The 17,272-nt window shown below is 44.2% G+C and overlaps 1 protein-coding gene across 1 annotated transcript in view; it reads left to right on the forward strand.

Moving 5' to 3' along the window:
* The window catches only part of LOC139351094 (pyruvate carboxylase, mitochondrial-like), a 251,754-nt gene that overhangs the window by 47,044 nt on the left and 187,438 nt on the right, over positions 1 to 17,272 (forward strand). Inside the window, exon 10 of the mRNA XM_070992772.1 lies at positions 4,665 to 4,783. Coding sequence (XP_070848873.1) covers positions 4,665 to 4,783 — 119 coding nt within the window. The remainder of the gene's footprint in view (positions 1 to 4,664; positions 4,784 to 17,272) is intronic.

A 17,272-nucleotide genomic window follows, 5' to 3' on the forward strand; every position in this document is an offset into this window, starting at 1 on the left:
CCCCTCGCTGATTGCTCCATCTAATCCACTCTTTTCACCCTGCGCTGTGCGTCCCCCCCTCACTCTCCACTCCCACTGAAAACTTTGATTCCTTGTCTCATTTGATCCATCCATCAACCTTTCTTTAACTCCCTCTCCTCCTCCATCTGTCTAAACTCACCCATTTTTCTCCCAGCACTCATGAATAGCTCTTAATGCATTTCGTGCTGTTCGCTGTGCTGTACAGTACCACCTGTCTGTCACTTCCTATTCAGAGCTGTGTACACCAGTCTGCATTCATCAGATTGTTTTAAGCATGATCTCACGCGAGCGCTGTTGTTTGTTGGAGCAGGGAGCCAAACGTGTGAATGCACACACATGATGCTTTTAAAAAAATACTGTTGAAAGTGTGTGCGCATGCGAAACACCAGTGACCTCTCCTTGTGCTATTAGATCCCATTGACTTGTCTGTCAGACCTTATAAAACAGTGACCACTCAATCTGTTACACTGGCTGCTACTCACTGACTGTGTGTTTTTGTGTGCGTGCGTGTGTGAGCGAGCGAGCGAGGGAGAGAGAGAGAGTACAATATGGTGTGACACATATTGGTATATGTGTGAATTTGTGCCTAAGTGCGTGTGCATTTATGTCCTTGTGCGCGTGAAGGCTGGAGTGTGTCTTCTGCGTCTGTTACAGTTTATCAATGAGGCCTTGGTTTACTAGCTACATGTATTTGTCATCACAGGCTTACAGGAAGTGCACACACACGCACACACACTGAAACATTTGGCTGCACTGAGAAGGTTAAGAAAAAGGTGACTCAGGCTGCAAATTAGCATTTTGCATGCGAGAGCATGTGGGTGCACAGAGGCTAGCAGCTTGTCTGGAAGCACCTACAGTCAGTGCATATATAAGGGATGTACCTTGTGTATTTGTACGTATGTTAAGTATGCGTGCATGTAGACACATAGTGTATAGCTATGTGGTACACATGGATTTGCATTTTGTGTGTGTGGGAGAGAGAGACTGTGCTTCCTGATGTCTGAGATCTGTGGGCTCTGAATTAATCATCCCAACAGCTGGGCAATAGGAGCTCAGTGACACAAAGGGATGCACCAACACTGGTTTCACACCCAAGTACATTTGAGTACTCGCTGATACTGAGTACAATGCCAGCAGGAAAGTGTTTTTTTCTGTTTTGATGACATGGGTCCTGTCAAGAGTCTGTGAAGCATCGTCACAGCAGGAATCACATCTGATGCCAAAACATCAGAGGAGCTCACTTTTCGGCTTAACTCCTCAAACCAGAGCAGAGCCCTTTCTGGAAGAGTCCACTGGTGAGCAGGAGGGCATGTGAGGGAGGGAGCTCATGTTGAGACTCAAATGTTCCCAGAGCCCACTTCTGCTCGATGAGGGACTGTAGCACATAGTATGTGCTGTCCCAGCCGGTCTGTTGACTCCTCTCATAGGCTGGTTGTGTGTGTATATGATCCCATTAAGGAGACTCTCTGATAAAACCTGCGCAGAGCTACAGATGCTGTAAATGAGACTAATTTCTCTCAGCAGAAAATTCTTGACTGCATCTGAATATTTTTACACAGATGTTTTACAAGGTTACAGTGAATATTAATACATGCGTTTCATGTGGGTGTGTGTGCTGAATTCTTGATTGGTGTCTAATTTCCTCTTGGGGTGAGTTTTCTGCACAATCATCTTAATTATACCAGTTAATTAATAAGAGGCTGACGTGCTCTGAGCAGGTGTTGTTTTAGTCGGGTGAAACATTTACTTGTGTGTAATGCATGATGGATTATTCATTGTAACTGCATCATTTTTGAACTTTCTTAGGTTGTTTTATCATTGCGTGGTTGCCAGATTCTAATAGCTGCAGTTTTAGCTTCAGGCTATCATTGCCTCTGCAACCCATCCCTCTCTTTTCCTCTGTACATTTGATTGTCTTGACAAATGTTGGAAATCAAAGCAATCCTTAAGGCACAAGGGGGGGCTTTCCAATTAAAGACTAAACATGCCTTTTTCTGTTTGAAGACAGGAGGGAAGGAATCAGTTTCGGTCATTCACTTCATCCTGGTTTGTTCGCACAGTCAACACTGAAAGAGGGAGGGACGCAACCAAAAACACAAAACGGTCTGTTCATTACAAACAGGTTCAGATTTAGATATTTTCAGACGTAGGTGGTGCTGTTGCCTCTCCGTGGGTTGTTCACATCTGTGCCTTCTGGGATAATTAGATTTGCCGTTGTGCAGCTTGTGTTTTGGACATTTGATTGCACGCAGCCGTCTAATTTCATTCTGATGTTTGGATGTTGTTTTCTTCAAATATCTCCTTCACTCAAAATGGTACATTTCATGATATGGCAAAACTTTGATTATAGGAATAATCAGTGCTGTGGCTGGATCTGAACTGAGGAACTTGAGCTGTTCTGATTGGTTAAATTGGTGAAAATGGTTGGGGCACCAATCAAATTGCTTTGCTCAAATCATCTGTGTAATTTCTGAAAACCTGCCTAGTCTGAAATGATAATGATAATAATAATAATAAACTTTATTTATATAGCATTTATATAGCAATTAGACTCTGCATGCAGCTCCCACTGGGCAAAATTAAACTGGAGCTAAGACAACCCACAGTGGAGTGGAGTGTGGAGAGGGATGAGTGTGGAAAACGCTAATGTGGGTCTGCTAGCATGCTAATTTTCCTCACTGTTATCACGTTTTCCTCTGAATGGAGGCATTTTCAGTTTCTAACAGAAAGAACAGAATAGTCCATTCAGGAGGATGCAGTCTGCAAAGCATGCTAATTACACCTGAGGATTACATGTTGATATTTCTTTTCATTTAATCTTGACAAGTTACAGCAATGCACAGGTGCTGCCTCGCATTTTAGATTGAGTCACACTCATTGATTGCATAGATATAACGTGTGTGTGTGTGTGTGTGTGTGTGTGTGTGTGTGTGTGTGTGTGTGTGTGTGTGTGTGAGTGTGTGTGAGGATGGGGTTAAACTGGACATTAAAATCTAAATGGAAATGTCCACTTACACATGATGAACATGTATAATCAAAAGTGAAAGGAAGTGAAGAAGGCATGTCTGAGGAGTGTGCCAGAGATTGGATTATGTTTTGTTATTGTCTGCTGAATGGAGAGCAAGCAATAAAAGTAGCCATTGAATTGCTTTAAAAGGTATAAACAGCAGTACATTGCATTTTAAACGCCGCATTTGCACACCACAGTGCTGATTAAAACAACATTTCTGTTCCGGAGAGAGAAAAGCATCAGACTAAATGGAAGTCCTGCATCAAAGATGCAGTTTGTACCTTTTTCAGAAGCTTCTCGTTACGTTGAATATCATGACTTACTATCATAAGCAGCAGTAACGATCCATGTGCCTCCAAAGACGTACAGTAAGCATTTTCAGGTGCTGTGTTTGCCGTCGAGAGCTTTTTCCATCGTATTTGAGTCAGCATTACTTTCTCGTGGTCCACTGAACTGGTGGCCCCGATGCATTACATCCACCACTACTCTGTATCCTGCACAGCTCCAGTGCACGCTGCTACTTGATGCTCTTCAGTATATTGCATCCCAATCTTGTAAATTCAACGAAGACCACAAGCTTTTCCCGTCCTTAACTGAGTTGCATGAACATAACCATAGAAATGTTGCTTTAGTTTAGTGGCAGAAAACAAATGAAATGCATTGACCATGAATGTTTATAGATGATCCTTTTGCATCGGCAGTGAAAAGTTTGCTCATATGAATGTGGACGTTCACCTCGTCATGTTTTTTTTTTTTTTTTTTTACGTGAACACTGTCATTGTGTTTCTTCATATTGTAATTTCACCATTGCTGCTTCTGAGGGATCCCAGCTCATTTGCTTCAGTAGAGGAGTTTTTCCTCTAATCAAGCGTCTAAAGCCCTTGAGAGCAAGTTTGTGATTATCGACAATATAAATAAAATTGACTTGATTAAGGGTTACGACTGTGAGATGCAGCCATAAGCTCCGAAAACGATGGTTAGTGTACTTAAGTTGACATTATTTTCTCAGGCGGAGTAAATGTATTCTCCTTATGCTGATTTTAAAATAAGATTCCCACAAACCTGATTTGTGCACAGTCCTGCAACTTTAGGGTTGTATGCATTGTCTGCTGAGTGGCACATGCAGTGTAGCCCTATGTCCAGTGTTAGATGCTGCTTATGTCTGGATATTGAAGGGCCTGTCTTCCTTGCACCATGTTAGCTGTGCGTGACATAGCTTCGTGGACATATTAACGTCCTGCATCGATAACACTGAGACAAATTCCTGTATACTTATTGCACCTGACGCTGATTGTGATTCTGATTGCAGTGTTGTAGCTGAAAGTGGGAGAAAATGGACTTTTATGATGATGAGCTTTCAATAAATCCCCTTTGATTAATGATCTAATTATCGCATTACAGGAAAATGATGAAAGATGCTCCTCCTCCCTCCATGCAAATAAAACATGAAGCTTATTCTTTCATTTTATGGACTCATATTTTTATGTAGAGAAGACAGGAGTTTTTTTTTTTTTTTGTTCTTTTGTTTTCATGCCTCATTAGGATGAGTGAGTGCTCCCTCTCAAGTGTTTACACAACTCACATTATTACTGTTAGTTCAGAGCTATAAAAATTGCTTTTTGTTTTGCTGCAGGTGGGCTACGAGAACGCCGGCACCGTGGAGTTCCTGGTGGACAAACACGGCAAACACTACTTCATCGAAGTCAACTCTCGACTCCAGGTTGAGCACACGGTCACCGAAGAAATCACAGAGTAAGTAGCAGATGTGCATGTGTGCGGAAGGCTTCGGGCAGCTGGTCGGTCGGGCCGGTTGTCATTTTGTGAGTTTGTTTGTTTGGTATCATCTGTCCACAGACAGGTGTGCAGCTTCAAGGTTAGATGGCTCCCACTATGGTAAAAACTGCTGAAGTAGAGAAGAGGGAAGGTTGGAGGCATGGAGGAGGTGTGGGCCCAGTCGAGAAGAGGGGAGGCGATTTTTTTTTTTCTTTTCGAAGCGTGTGAGACAAGGAGCAAGGGAAGAGAGGCGGAACAGGTGGAGTCAGCGAGGAGAAAAGCAGAAAGATGAGGTCAATGAGAGAGAGGGGGCGAGAGACAATGGGAATTAAGGAGAGAGGCGAGAAAGAGGGAGGGGATAATGAAAGAAATAAATAGCATTCCGCTCCACTGATGACCTGTGAGATTTGCTGGGCTGAAGCAACACAGATGGGTCTAAAACTAACGCACGCACAGCAAGAGCCACAACACAAAGAGCCGCACAGGTGCAGGTACATCGGCCCTTCAGTCACACCACACCCAGAAGTCTTTGCTCCAGCTACCCTCATTCATATCGGATCCCAGCATAATAAGATCAGTTAAGGAGTTAAGCTGACTGACGAACACATCAGTGCCACTCATACAGGAAGTTGTGGGCGGGGAAACGCGTTACACGTTCCTATGGCAGCCAAACATGACTGGCAGCTTCATTAGCTTCATCCTCTCACTGTGTTGATCGTTTGGCTCCTTTCAGCGCTTTGTCTTTCAGTCTTTGTCTGGTTTGCTTTCCCTCCTACACAAAGAAGCTCTCTATATTTGCTTTACACCACAGTGAGAGGAAATCAGCTCCGGATGAGTGAAAAAAATTCATCAGTAAACATTGAACTCCTGGCGATCGTCAAGTCGCCGACAGATTATTAAGTCAACTGTTTATGAATTAAAGGCCCTTGATACTCTTAGTTCACCCACACAGGTCACTTAACCTTGGCTGATTAGACATCTTCCAGGGGCTGTGTGGGCATGTGGAAACCCTCTCAGACTCTCCTGGTGCCTTTGTTTCCCGTGCTGTGGCAGGGCATACTTCACCTTTATGATTCCATTAAAGATCTATGAAGCACCTCAGCATAGCTCCACCCAACTTTAAAGCAGCCTCATAATCTGAAAACATCTGCCAGTTAAAGTTCCAGTTTGACGCTTACTTGTCAACAAAGATGCAGAAACACTCACAAAAACACACTGAGGTTTAACAAATGCACATCATTTCAACGTCTGCATGGGTTTACCTCCATGTTTACATCAGCTGTCCCTGTCTGTTCTAATCCCATGTCCTAATATGGAAATCCCTCCGTTTTATGGAGTATCTTTAAAGGAAACTGAAGCCCCTGTAGCCAGGGCAGCTGTGCGATGGGTGCTCCCAAGACAGATAATTGTTCACACCAAGTACTGCACAGCTTTAATCCACATAACACTATGTCACCTCTTCCATTTTTTTCGACTTTTCAATTATCTTTTCCGCTTTTTTTCCCCCCTCAGAATGATTCTTTGCATTTGTCTTACTGTATGAAATATTAAAATGTGCAGAGCAGTAATGTATGAAGAAGATGGGCTATTTAACTAGATCATGAATAATATATTTCATGTGCACAGATATATCTACAATGTAAACTCTCCAGAATTGCCTTTCTTTTCTATTACTGCTGTTGAATGCGCGCATGTCAAATCTAATACATTTACAAATGAAAAAGGGCTAAAACGCAGGAGAAGGGACACCGAAGAACTCCGGCAATATCATACGAATATTTTCATCTAGTCGCAGCTCACCGAGGACGTCGTGCTACATTATTTGTGAGAACAAAATGAGATGGGGAAAGACCTTGATTGCGCGCTGCACATCAATACTTTCTTTATATTCTGTGTTTGTGCCACTACCACCTCCGCCTCCCCCTCCTTTTGTTCTTTTATATCTCTCCTCCCCCCTCTTTATGCACATTTCTGTCACAGTGAGCCAGCTTTTTACCTGCTCGCACACATGCATTAACACACACACACACTCAGGCACACACTTGCCCTGCAGTGCTCTGCTCCTATCAGCGAGACAGTAAGTTGATAGAAAGTCATTCTCACATATTAGAGACCCCCCACCCCCCACCCTCTCCAGTCCTGCACCAGTTTGTCATATCCTCTTTGTCCTGCAGAGAAAACCTTATATCACAGAGGAAATTAGTCGTTTTGGGGGAATTGGGGTCATTTGAATTGGCAGGAGTGCTGTAATTACTTGAATCTGGGCAGCGTCCACTCAGCACACGCTGGAAGTTTGGGCTGTCACGAGCAACACTTTTCATTTGCACAGCTTTCATTTTCGGCTGAGGTTCAGTTCTAAGCAGCCACGGCTGAAGTATGTGGTGGCTGAAAGGGAACAGAAACTCCATCTGTATTCATCGAAATCGTAGGGGACGTGCACTCGTTAAGATCCGACAAGTGGAACATTTGACTGTGAATGACAAGAGTAAGAACTGAGGTTTTACTGTATGTGAACATCATGTCCATTAGTCTTTTCTGTTTCACTCGGCCGTGCTCCCAATCTCCGAGATGCGTGAGCACATTCGTTCTTGTTTTTGCGTGCTTGAAACCGACGGTGTTCTTAATAGACTTGTCAGCGAGGTATTATTCATTTCGAGTTGTGAAAGTCCCCTTTTAAACTTGCCGTTCGTTCCCCAGCTCTCTTCCCCACACCATCTTTCATCACTTTCATCTTGCCTGCCTAATTCCTTTTTCATCAATCATTCCCCTCATTCCCTATTCAATTTACTAACTTTCTCTGTTTCCAACCCGGCTGCAGTTGAGCCTTGGCTTCCTCCTCTTTTATCTTCATTCTCCCTGTCTTTGTCATTTTCCCTCTCGCCTCCTCCTTCCCGCAGCACAGACACCCAAATTCAAACAAGTTTTGTTGTGTATAGCTCCACCGGCTGCCATGCCAGGAAGCCCACCATTAATGTATGTGTGAGTAACTGGATTCAGTCAGCCTCTCCAGCACTTGTTATTCATTCTTCACTCCTTCCCTCTGTTTCATTCTCTTCGCCCTGCTTTATTTGTTTGAAAATCTGTCATTTGGTGTTTGTTTTTTCTCTCTCTCTCTCCCTGCCTTGCTGTGAATTTGTAGTATATTTCTTTTTCATACTCTCGTTGTTCTGTCTTTCTTTCTCACCGCTCTGTTTTTGGCCACGTCAGAGGTGTTACTCTGGGTCAGCTGGTTGGTGCACTCCTTCGGCGGTGGTGCATTCACTCATGAATGAGTATTTTTTAGAGAGCTGCTTTTAATCAAGTAAAGCATCTGAGTATTTCCCTCACCGCTGCACTTTGGTCTCGCGTGTTGAGATTTTGAATTAAACAGCATAAATTTTGGAGCAGACTTTCATTGTTCTCATAAGATGTGAGTGAAATGTCTCGACAAGGGTTGGATTGCCTTAAAAAAGCAGGTTCGGGTTTTAAGAAATGCTATTGAACCCCGGCCTCAGTTGCAGCAGTAACACCTAATCATTCAATTCAGTTCAATTTTATTTGTATAGCACCAAATCACAACAGAAGTTGTCTCAGGACACTTTCCATATACTGTAGAGCTGGTGCAGACCAAGCTCTTTTATCTACAGAGAACCAACAATTCCCCCATGAGCAAGCACTTGGCGACAGTGGCGAGGAAAAACTTCCTTTTAACAGGCAGAAACCTCGAGCAGAACCAGACTCTGGGTGGGCAGCCATCTGCCTCAACCGAATGGGTGAGGGAGGGAGGGAGGGAGGGAGGGAGGGAGGGAGACAGACAGACAGACAGACAGACAGACAGACAGACAGACAGACAGACAGACAGACAGACAGACAGAAATGCAGTCAGAGAGACAGAGAGACAGACATGCAGTCACAGTGACAGTGACAGTGCATGTAATAATAGCAGTGGCAGTTGCAGTGGATGTCAGGCAGGGCCAAGGCAGGAGACGCAGCTGCAATCCACAATCCAGATTCAGCCACTGTGGAACCTGCAAGACGACAAAGCACAGAGACTCCGGGGAAGGAGCTAAGTTAGTAACACGCCGTGGTAGGACATGAAAGCGTGCAGATGGAGAGGGACAGAAGGACAGAGGAGCTCGGTGTATCTTTGGATGTCCGCCGACAGTCTAATCCTATAGCAGCATAACTAGGGGCTGGTCCAGGACCAGCCTGAGCCAGCCCTAACTATAAGCTTTATCAAAGAGGAAAGTTTTAAGCCTACTCTTAAATGTAGAGACAGTGTCTGCCTCCCGGACAAAGACTGGAAGATGGTTCCACAGGAGAGGAGCTTGATAGCTAAATGCTCTGACTCCTGTTCTGCTTTTTGAGACATTCTGCCTGTAAAAGTAATAAAATATAAAAGTCAAATGTTTAGAATAATAATGTAACTGCTTCTGTTCATTTTCATTTTTAAATGGCAGCGTTCGGTGAGGGGTGCATTATGACTTTTTTAGGACTCAAAACTGAGAGTTGTGCAGTTTGACTTGGGACTTGTTGGTCTTGACTCTGAGAGCTGATTGAGATAACCAGAATGCTTAATTCCAGGTGTAAATGCAAAGTGCTGTGATGAGAGACCACCTGCAAATGGGCTCTTAGCCTTGTTTTCCCCTCAATTAGATGCTCTCAGGAACAGATTGCCTTTGATTTGTGTGTGTGTGTGTGTGTGTGTGTGTGTGTGTGTGTGTGTGTGTGTGTGTGTGTGTGTGTGTGTGTGTGTGTGTGTGTGTGTGTGTGTGTGTGTGTGTGTGTGTGTGTGTGTGTGTGTGTGTGTGTGTGCTTCGTATGCAGTTTGATCTAGGTGTTACTAATAGGATGCTGTCTGTAGTTAGGGTCAATGTGACACACACTGTCACACACTCAGGTATCAAAGTCCCCTCTCTCTTCTTCTCTCTCGTTAATCCATCCCGTCTTCCTTCCCACCCTTCCATCTCATCCTTCATTCCTCCCTCAGGCTCCTTCCTTCATCTGTCTGTCCCGAGCTGACTCGCCGCATCCGTCTCTCCACCTCCGTCCATCTCTCATCCTCCCCTTTCTCTCTCTCTTCCTCGCACCATTGCCTCCTCCTCTGTCTTCCTCTTCCCCTCCGCTGTCCTTTGAGCGCTGTCAGTTCCTCCCTCTGTGTGTGCGTGCTCCTCTCACCGTGTCACTCCCTCTCCTCCAGTCTCATTCCTCTCTCCTCCATCTCATCTTCGTCATCCTCTCCTCTCATTCACATTCATCCTCTCTTCTCTCCTCCTTGACATCTGCCTATACATTCATCTCTCCTCTCTCTGTCCTTTACCTCACCTTTGCCTCCACTCCCTCTCATGCCTCATGTTTTTTGTCCCTTTATAAACTTGTCCTTCTCCATCCTCGCTCCCTCCATCTGCCCTCTCTTATCCTGCTGTGTTGTCACTCTCTGCCTCCGGCTGTCTCTCTTGCTCCGTCCTGTCACGTATTTGTGCAGGTGGAAAACAAAACGAAAACAAATCCACCTACGTCAAAAACGAGGGGAACATTTGCCAACATTATGATGACACCATATTCCTAATAGAGCCTGATCGATACTGGATCAGGCTGTGACTCCAAACACAAACTGCATTTGTATAGAGGAACTGCAGTCACATGACCAAACTTACCACCTCAAACTTTACACAAACCCACCCTCACATTTATTTTTCTCTATTTTTCCCACATGTCCTCCCACCTTTCTTCCGTTTCCTCTTCCCTGCCGCTGTTCCTCACACTCCCTTCGCCGATGCTGCCTCTCCCTCGCCTGCCGCTCGTCTTCCTCCACCTTCCCTGGATATTGTTTTGATTGTTTGTTGCATCTCCCACTTTTCAAGCTCGACAAGGTGGCATCTTTTTTGACTGAGGAGGGCATCCTCTCAGGTTTCACTTCTACTTTTGCGTTTGTCTCTTTCTGTCTCAGCGGCGGTAACGATAAAGTGTCAGCGAGGAGGTGGAATACCGCAATCTATAATCAGAATGAATGGTCACACACACACACAGAAACTCATTCACAGATGTATACAAACATACGCCCCCATATTCAGAAATTTTGATGTCTAAAGGCATTGACCAATACACACTTGCATAAGGAAAAAGCATGGCACAGGAACATTATATGAGGACCTATTCACCGGACTTCCTGCACTACAGAGGCAGTTCTGTCTGATGCATGTATGCAGCAGACACAATGTAAGATACATGCAAGATAGATTTTGTCCGGGAGGCAGACCCTGTGCGCGTGAGAGGGAAACGCTTGTGTTTGAGATGCTCGTCTTTCTGAGAGGCACCGGCGCGAGTGTGTTTGTGAGACTGCCTCTGCATTCAACTCCAGCTCTGCCTTTGAACTTCTCCCCTCTCAAGGTTCAATTTGTCCATAATTTAGCTGTAAACGATCTTTCCTTTGTGTGTCGAGTGTGCGTTTGGCAGCAGCAGCGTGCATTCGGCTCGTGTGTGAGCGTGACACGCATGTTGCTGTCAGCGGATATTGCACATTTTGTTAGATTGGTGGACAGGAGTCCTTTAGATCCTAAAGTGATATAATTATACCCCCAGGCTCACGATGTGTGTGTGTGTGTGTGTGTGTGTGTGAGCGAAAAGGTGGTGAGGGATTGTGGGCTTGTTTGGATGACACAGCACGAGGCAAAGTGTTTTTGCCTTTAATGTTGAGCCATCTGTGAATGTGCACATGTGAGGGACCAGTGCGCAGCGTGTTAAGTCCAGACTTTCAGATGTGGCCCACCAGGAAATCATCACCGATAAAACGAATTCCACCAGCTCCCGGATTATTTCCCAGACTTTCTGGTTTTCTCCGGTCTCCACGGTATTTCCTCAATAGCATGGAAACAAATCTGACAAGTCAACCATGTTAACATCTAAAAAAGATTTTCTTTTCCCCAAAGTCTATTATTTTTTCAGGCAGTGCTTACAGCCAGGCAGTGCATCGCCCCATCAAGCTCCATCAATTCAAATCCCACAAACTATCTCCAAATTTACACCTAACCTGGTCTAACCTCTAATAGCTTCAACCAAGAATTTGATTTAAGGAGAATTTGAGGGACACAACCAGTAACGTGGCCAAAAAGTCCCTGAACCTTCTGTCTGCTCTGGCTACTGTAGCTGCATCGACTACTGACTAACTGCTCTCATTAATACTTAAAGTAATTACTTTGAATGCAGGCTGGTTTAATTTAATGCTTCAGATGCTGACTGTTATTTATGGATGAAGATCTTTGTCAACTGCTCACTGACAGATAAAGGTGACGTGATTGGCTCAAACCTTGAGGTGACACTGTTTCGTCAAAAGTTGAATGTTGATTATGCAACATACACTATTTTAAGCCTTATATGCGCTTTGATGGATAAAAGAAAATAGGAAAAGAATATGAGCATATTTAGAGGGTCTGATTCAGTATTGGCGCTGAATGCAGTTTTTGAAATTGATCATTGGTTGGATATTGCAAACATGGCGGTGCAACATGGCGGACTCCGTGGAAGAGGACCCGCTCCTACATACTTATGAATATTATATCCCATTTCTGTTGTATTCTGCCAGTAGATCCCCTAAATCACACACACTGGACCTTTAAGAACGCCATAGAAGCTCTTCAAGAAACCTCAGCAGCAACGTGTGTGGCAGAAATAGCCTCTACTCAGGGTCCACACATTAAACTTTCAGCTCTCACAGTCTCCATCAGTGAACCACAAAGTCGCACTAAGCCGTTGAAAAACTGTGCCACTGCTTTTGAGAACAGCTGCTGCAAAGTCAATAATTTTTGGCTGCAGTAATTAAGAAAGCAAAACAAAACTGCGAGGCTCTGGTGGAAGATTGTCAAAGGGATGGTGAGCAGACCCAGCAGACAACAAAAGCGAAGGCTCTCCCAGCTTCCTGACCAGTCCAGGAACGTAATTTGATATGGATGCCCTTTAGCACACCGAAGCACTGTGCCGTTAACACTACACGCACATATTACAGTGCAGGATTTTGTGCTGATATAGGATTTCAGACTCATGCTGAGCAGTAATAGGTTGTTGGCAACTCATGTATTATATCTGAAATGAGAGTGACATGAGGTGATTTAGCAACATTACCCTGTAGTGGATGTTTGCAGTAGTAGACTTTGACTGATGAGGGCTTTTGAGGACAGATAACTGTGTTCTGGATTGAAGCCATGATATTTTGTGCGGCATCTTTATTTCAGCGTTTTCTTGCCTGTTGGTTTCCTTTCTTGTGGGAAAGAAAGGCCTCTGAAGCAGCTTTTAACCCACAGGAAAAGACGACTCCTTCTACTGCGATATGGTGATAAATGACATAATCCTACAGACAAGCAGCACAGCATTGAAAACAGAGTCTCTAAGGTCATTAAACAAGCTGCATCAAATCCATCACAGAGACGCGGGGTGAGGGTGAGCGGTCGATGCTCGCTTTAAAACAAAGTCCAATATCATGCAGATGTTTTGCTGACTGAACTGTGATCTGCGTTCACACCTGCAGCACAATGACACAGTCCCGAAGAGCAGATAATGAACCTGGTCATGCTTGTGTTGAGTACACAGCCAGTATCGATCTTCGCTGCGATACTGTGATATTGTAATATTGATCAGCTGCATCATTTATCAGCCCCCCCCCCCCCACACACACACACACACACATTGAAAGCTAATTTTGACCTGATACAGTGGAATGACAAATGTCTGATTAGGACTGGTAATAAAAACAGCCATTATTTCAGTTTTGCTTTAGTCAAAGCAAACAAATGGCCAGAATCTGCCGCGCAGTGTTCAGTGTAAAGGAGGGGTAAAATTTGAACTTGATATTATCTAATGCTTCATGTTGAATGCTGTGATTTTTGCTGGTTAAAGGAAAAATTGCTATCATTACATCCCTTGGTATGAGGCAAATGAATAGCCATGTAATATCGCTGTTGAAATGTGCGTAAATGTATGTGGAGCTCTAAATACAGCAACGAGATGAGTCGATGAAGAGGCTGCCATAAAGTATGGTGTTTCTAGAAGTGGCACGCCACGATTATGAGTGTCTCTCAAACAGAAAACAAAAGCATCCTCATGCTTTTATTGCTTTTATTTCTACAGGCGACACCCATCGTCTTGCTGCGCGTGTGTGCACATGCATTGATAGCATCAGCACTTGAGAGAAAATGTGTGTGTCGCACCTGGTTGTTTGTCTGTTTAGGCTGCCTAATTAGTCTTAAATGACCACCCTCCATCTTCATCAAGCTGAGAAAGAGTGACAGAGAAGGGAGCGGGAGTGAGAGAGACAGAAAGAAACAATGCCTCGCGTTAATTGACCGCGGGTCAGACGAACGAGGGCTGGAAATGGAGAGAGGCGAAAGGAGCATGAGGTGAATTAAAAGAAGAGCGGAGCGACCCTGAGCTGCTGAAGGACTAAAGCGCAGCAGCCCTGCCGGACCAAAGTTTCAGGCCTGCATTGCTTTGATACGTTTGATTCTGCATGAATACATTTCACAGTGAAACCATTTGCAGCGATGCATTGTAACGCCTTTTCTCTATCCTTCAATTTGTCATTGAGCCTCTTTTCTTTCTGCTTGTCTTGTGATTTCCTCCTCCTTTTCATCCTATGCTGTCTTTAATTCTTCCCTCCTTTATCTCTTTCTGCCTTTCGCTCCCTTCTCGTCCAACGTTAAATACAGCAGCTAGCTTCTCCGGCTCCCCGCTCTCGGCTTTGATTTCCTTTTTTGAACGTGGGAGTTGGAGGAATTGGTGCCACATCAGCAATTATCCTCCCTCGCAAGTTTCCCCCACCCTCTCGCACTCGTTCGTGTTTCTTGGCACCGTAAAGTATAAAAATATATTTGAGAAAAGGTCAACTCACGATCATTATACACAACTATGAACATGCTAAAAGTAATTACGTGCTGCTTTGAAAAATGGCCACCATCCCTCTTCCTCCGCCTTGTGAGGAAATTCTCTTCATTTCATTGCTCCTGCATCCCTCTTTCATCACTTTCTTCTTCTGGCTGTCCTCTCTGAACCTTTCTCCTCCAGCTCTGTCCTCCTCTGGACTCCCCCACCCTATATTTATTTTTCTTATGGCTTGTTGAATCTGCTGTCTCACCCCCAACTCCTCTAACTCCCCCTCCCCCTCCTCCTCTCTGTATGCTCCTGTCCATTTCTGTCTTGCTCGACGCCACAAGGCAGCACACGCAGCAGTCAACAATCCACAGTGTCTCCTCAGGCCACACGCAGGGTGTCTGCGGCCGTGTCTGTCCATAAAATAACCACTGACAAGGAAATACTGCTGAGCTGCATAGATGACATGCCTGGACGCTCTGTAATGAGCAAGATAATGGTTATAATAATTGTAAGCTTGTGTGTGTTTGAGTAAATTGCGTGTGAAGTCGTGATTACCTGAATCAGCCTTTATATTACAGTATGCTTTAATGCCTGTGTACAAATTCAGATGAATGCGTGCAGTAAGCACTGCAGTCTACAACTGAATCCGGCTTTTGATATTTAGCTATTTTGTGTAGTTTGTGTGTGTGCAACAGTGCATGTGCGAGCGTTCACACTTGTGTGCGCGCGCGCACTCGGAGGAGCTTTGTTTGGTTTTGTGGGCACGTCATAAAATAATTTTAAGGTGATTATAATTGTGCAGCGAAGCGTACAGTGAGTGATTGAGAAGTAAGCAGATGAATAAGAATGAGGGTGTGTGTCTGAGTGCGGGTCTGTCCTGACAGTTTATGTGTGTGTGTTTGTATGTGTGTGGAGAGAAAGTGAGTGTTGAGGCTATTTATAATGGGCAGGATGCTTATCATGATTATAATCACAGCCGTCATTGTTTCTGGTTGAATGTGATGTTTTTTTACGCACAAGCCCGAACTTCACTCTCCTCTAACATTAAGGCCTTTTAATATGACATGTTTGACATTTACTGGACTGCACAATAAGATCCTGCATAAGGAGATAACGATAATTACTCATCGTTTATGAATGGAGATAATTGCTAGTAGCCATTAGCAGTGAAGCAATAATGAGACTTAAGAGAGGGCTGAATGCGAAGAGCTCGAGCTGTTTTTACTGGTTGAACCTTTTGAACAGTCGGCTTCTTCTGCTCAGTTTCAACCACCTTTATTTGCAGACTTGGCAGTCACTGTTTACTCTGTCGCTTGGTTTTTCAGAATACACTCAGAAATGACATCAGTTTGCTTGTGAGTGGTGTTTTGCAGGTGCAGCTTCTGTCTGTATATGAATGGATTGTGGAGAGTGCCTGTGGTCCAGGGATATACCGTAGGAAACGTGCTGGAGGGACATTTCTTTGACTTAATGATGTCAAAACAAGACCAAGAGTGTGCAGCCACGCTGCTTTTTCAGAGTTCTGGGTGCTTTGTAGAAAGCAAAGTATTGGTCAAATATGAATGTTGACTTGATTGTTGCTCCAGATGAGAAGTTAAGGATTGACAGACTGATTACGTTCATCCTGAGGGGCACATCCATGTTGACATATGTTACTATATTTCACTAAATTCTTGGTACCTTATGTTTAAAATGATGCAATCTCATTAATTATATGTTTGATAGAGGAAGTGCAGAGGCTATAACGGATCTACAATCAGATTTTAAACCCAAGTCGACACAGTTACAACAGGGATGAAAAATCAATGAAAATCAACTAATAGAAAGTAGGATTCATCCTCTGGGGACCATGAATTTGTGATAAAGCTTTCATCTAATGATTTTCTAGATTTCAAAGGTGCTGTTGTCCCTGCAAAGTGTTTCAGGAGTGTGTGTTCAGACTAGAAATAAAGGGTTGATCACCTGGAGTGTAGATTTCTGCTTTATGTACCAGAAAAACGCACTCCAGCAATGACCGGCTCACGTTCCTGTTGTTTTTTGATGCTTTCGTACGTCCACCTGCGTAGACGGTAGCATTACCTTACAGTATATTTCCTGTACCACCTCACTAGCCCCTTCACGTGTGATCCTGACAAGACTGCAAACCCCTAAAAGAGCAACACCATTTAAACCCAAGGCTGGAATTAATGAAATCCTAATTTGCATGAATTACCATGACCTAAATGATAAATTAAACTGTAATTTCCATATGTTCCGTCCAGTAATCCCCTTTGGATTCCTCCTAAGCCTTTTCTGCAGGCTCGGGGCTGCTGAGCCAGGTCGTATCAAAGACTTGACGAAAACCAGAGGATTCAGCATCAAAAAGGTGGTTGATCATGGGGAGGGCCTAGGGACGGGCATATGCATTTGGGGTTAGCAGCAGAGGGGGGATACATCAGTCTTCTACCAATCTGTGTTTTTTTCTTCCCCCCTTTCATTCAAATGTCAAGTGCGCCTCCAAAGAGCAGCAGCAGGAGCCGCTTAGATCGACCTGAAAACTCACTAATGAAGATGTCAGTTTTATTTCTGTCTTGATTGTGCAGTCATGAGCCACGAGGGAGTCATCAAGCACCGACACACTTTGCATGA

This window comes from Chaetodon trifascialis, chromosome 23 (assembly GCF_039877785.1).
Source record: "Chaetodon trifascialis isolate fChaTrf1 chromosome 23, fChaTrf1.hap1, whole genome shotgun sequence".
In the NCBI taxonomy this organism is placed as follows: domain Eukaryota; kingdom Metazoa; phylum Chordata; class Actinopteri; order Chaetodontiformes; family Chaetodontidae; genus Chaetodon; species Chaetodon trifascialis.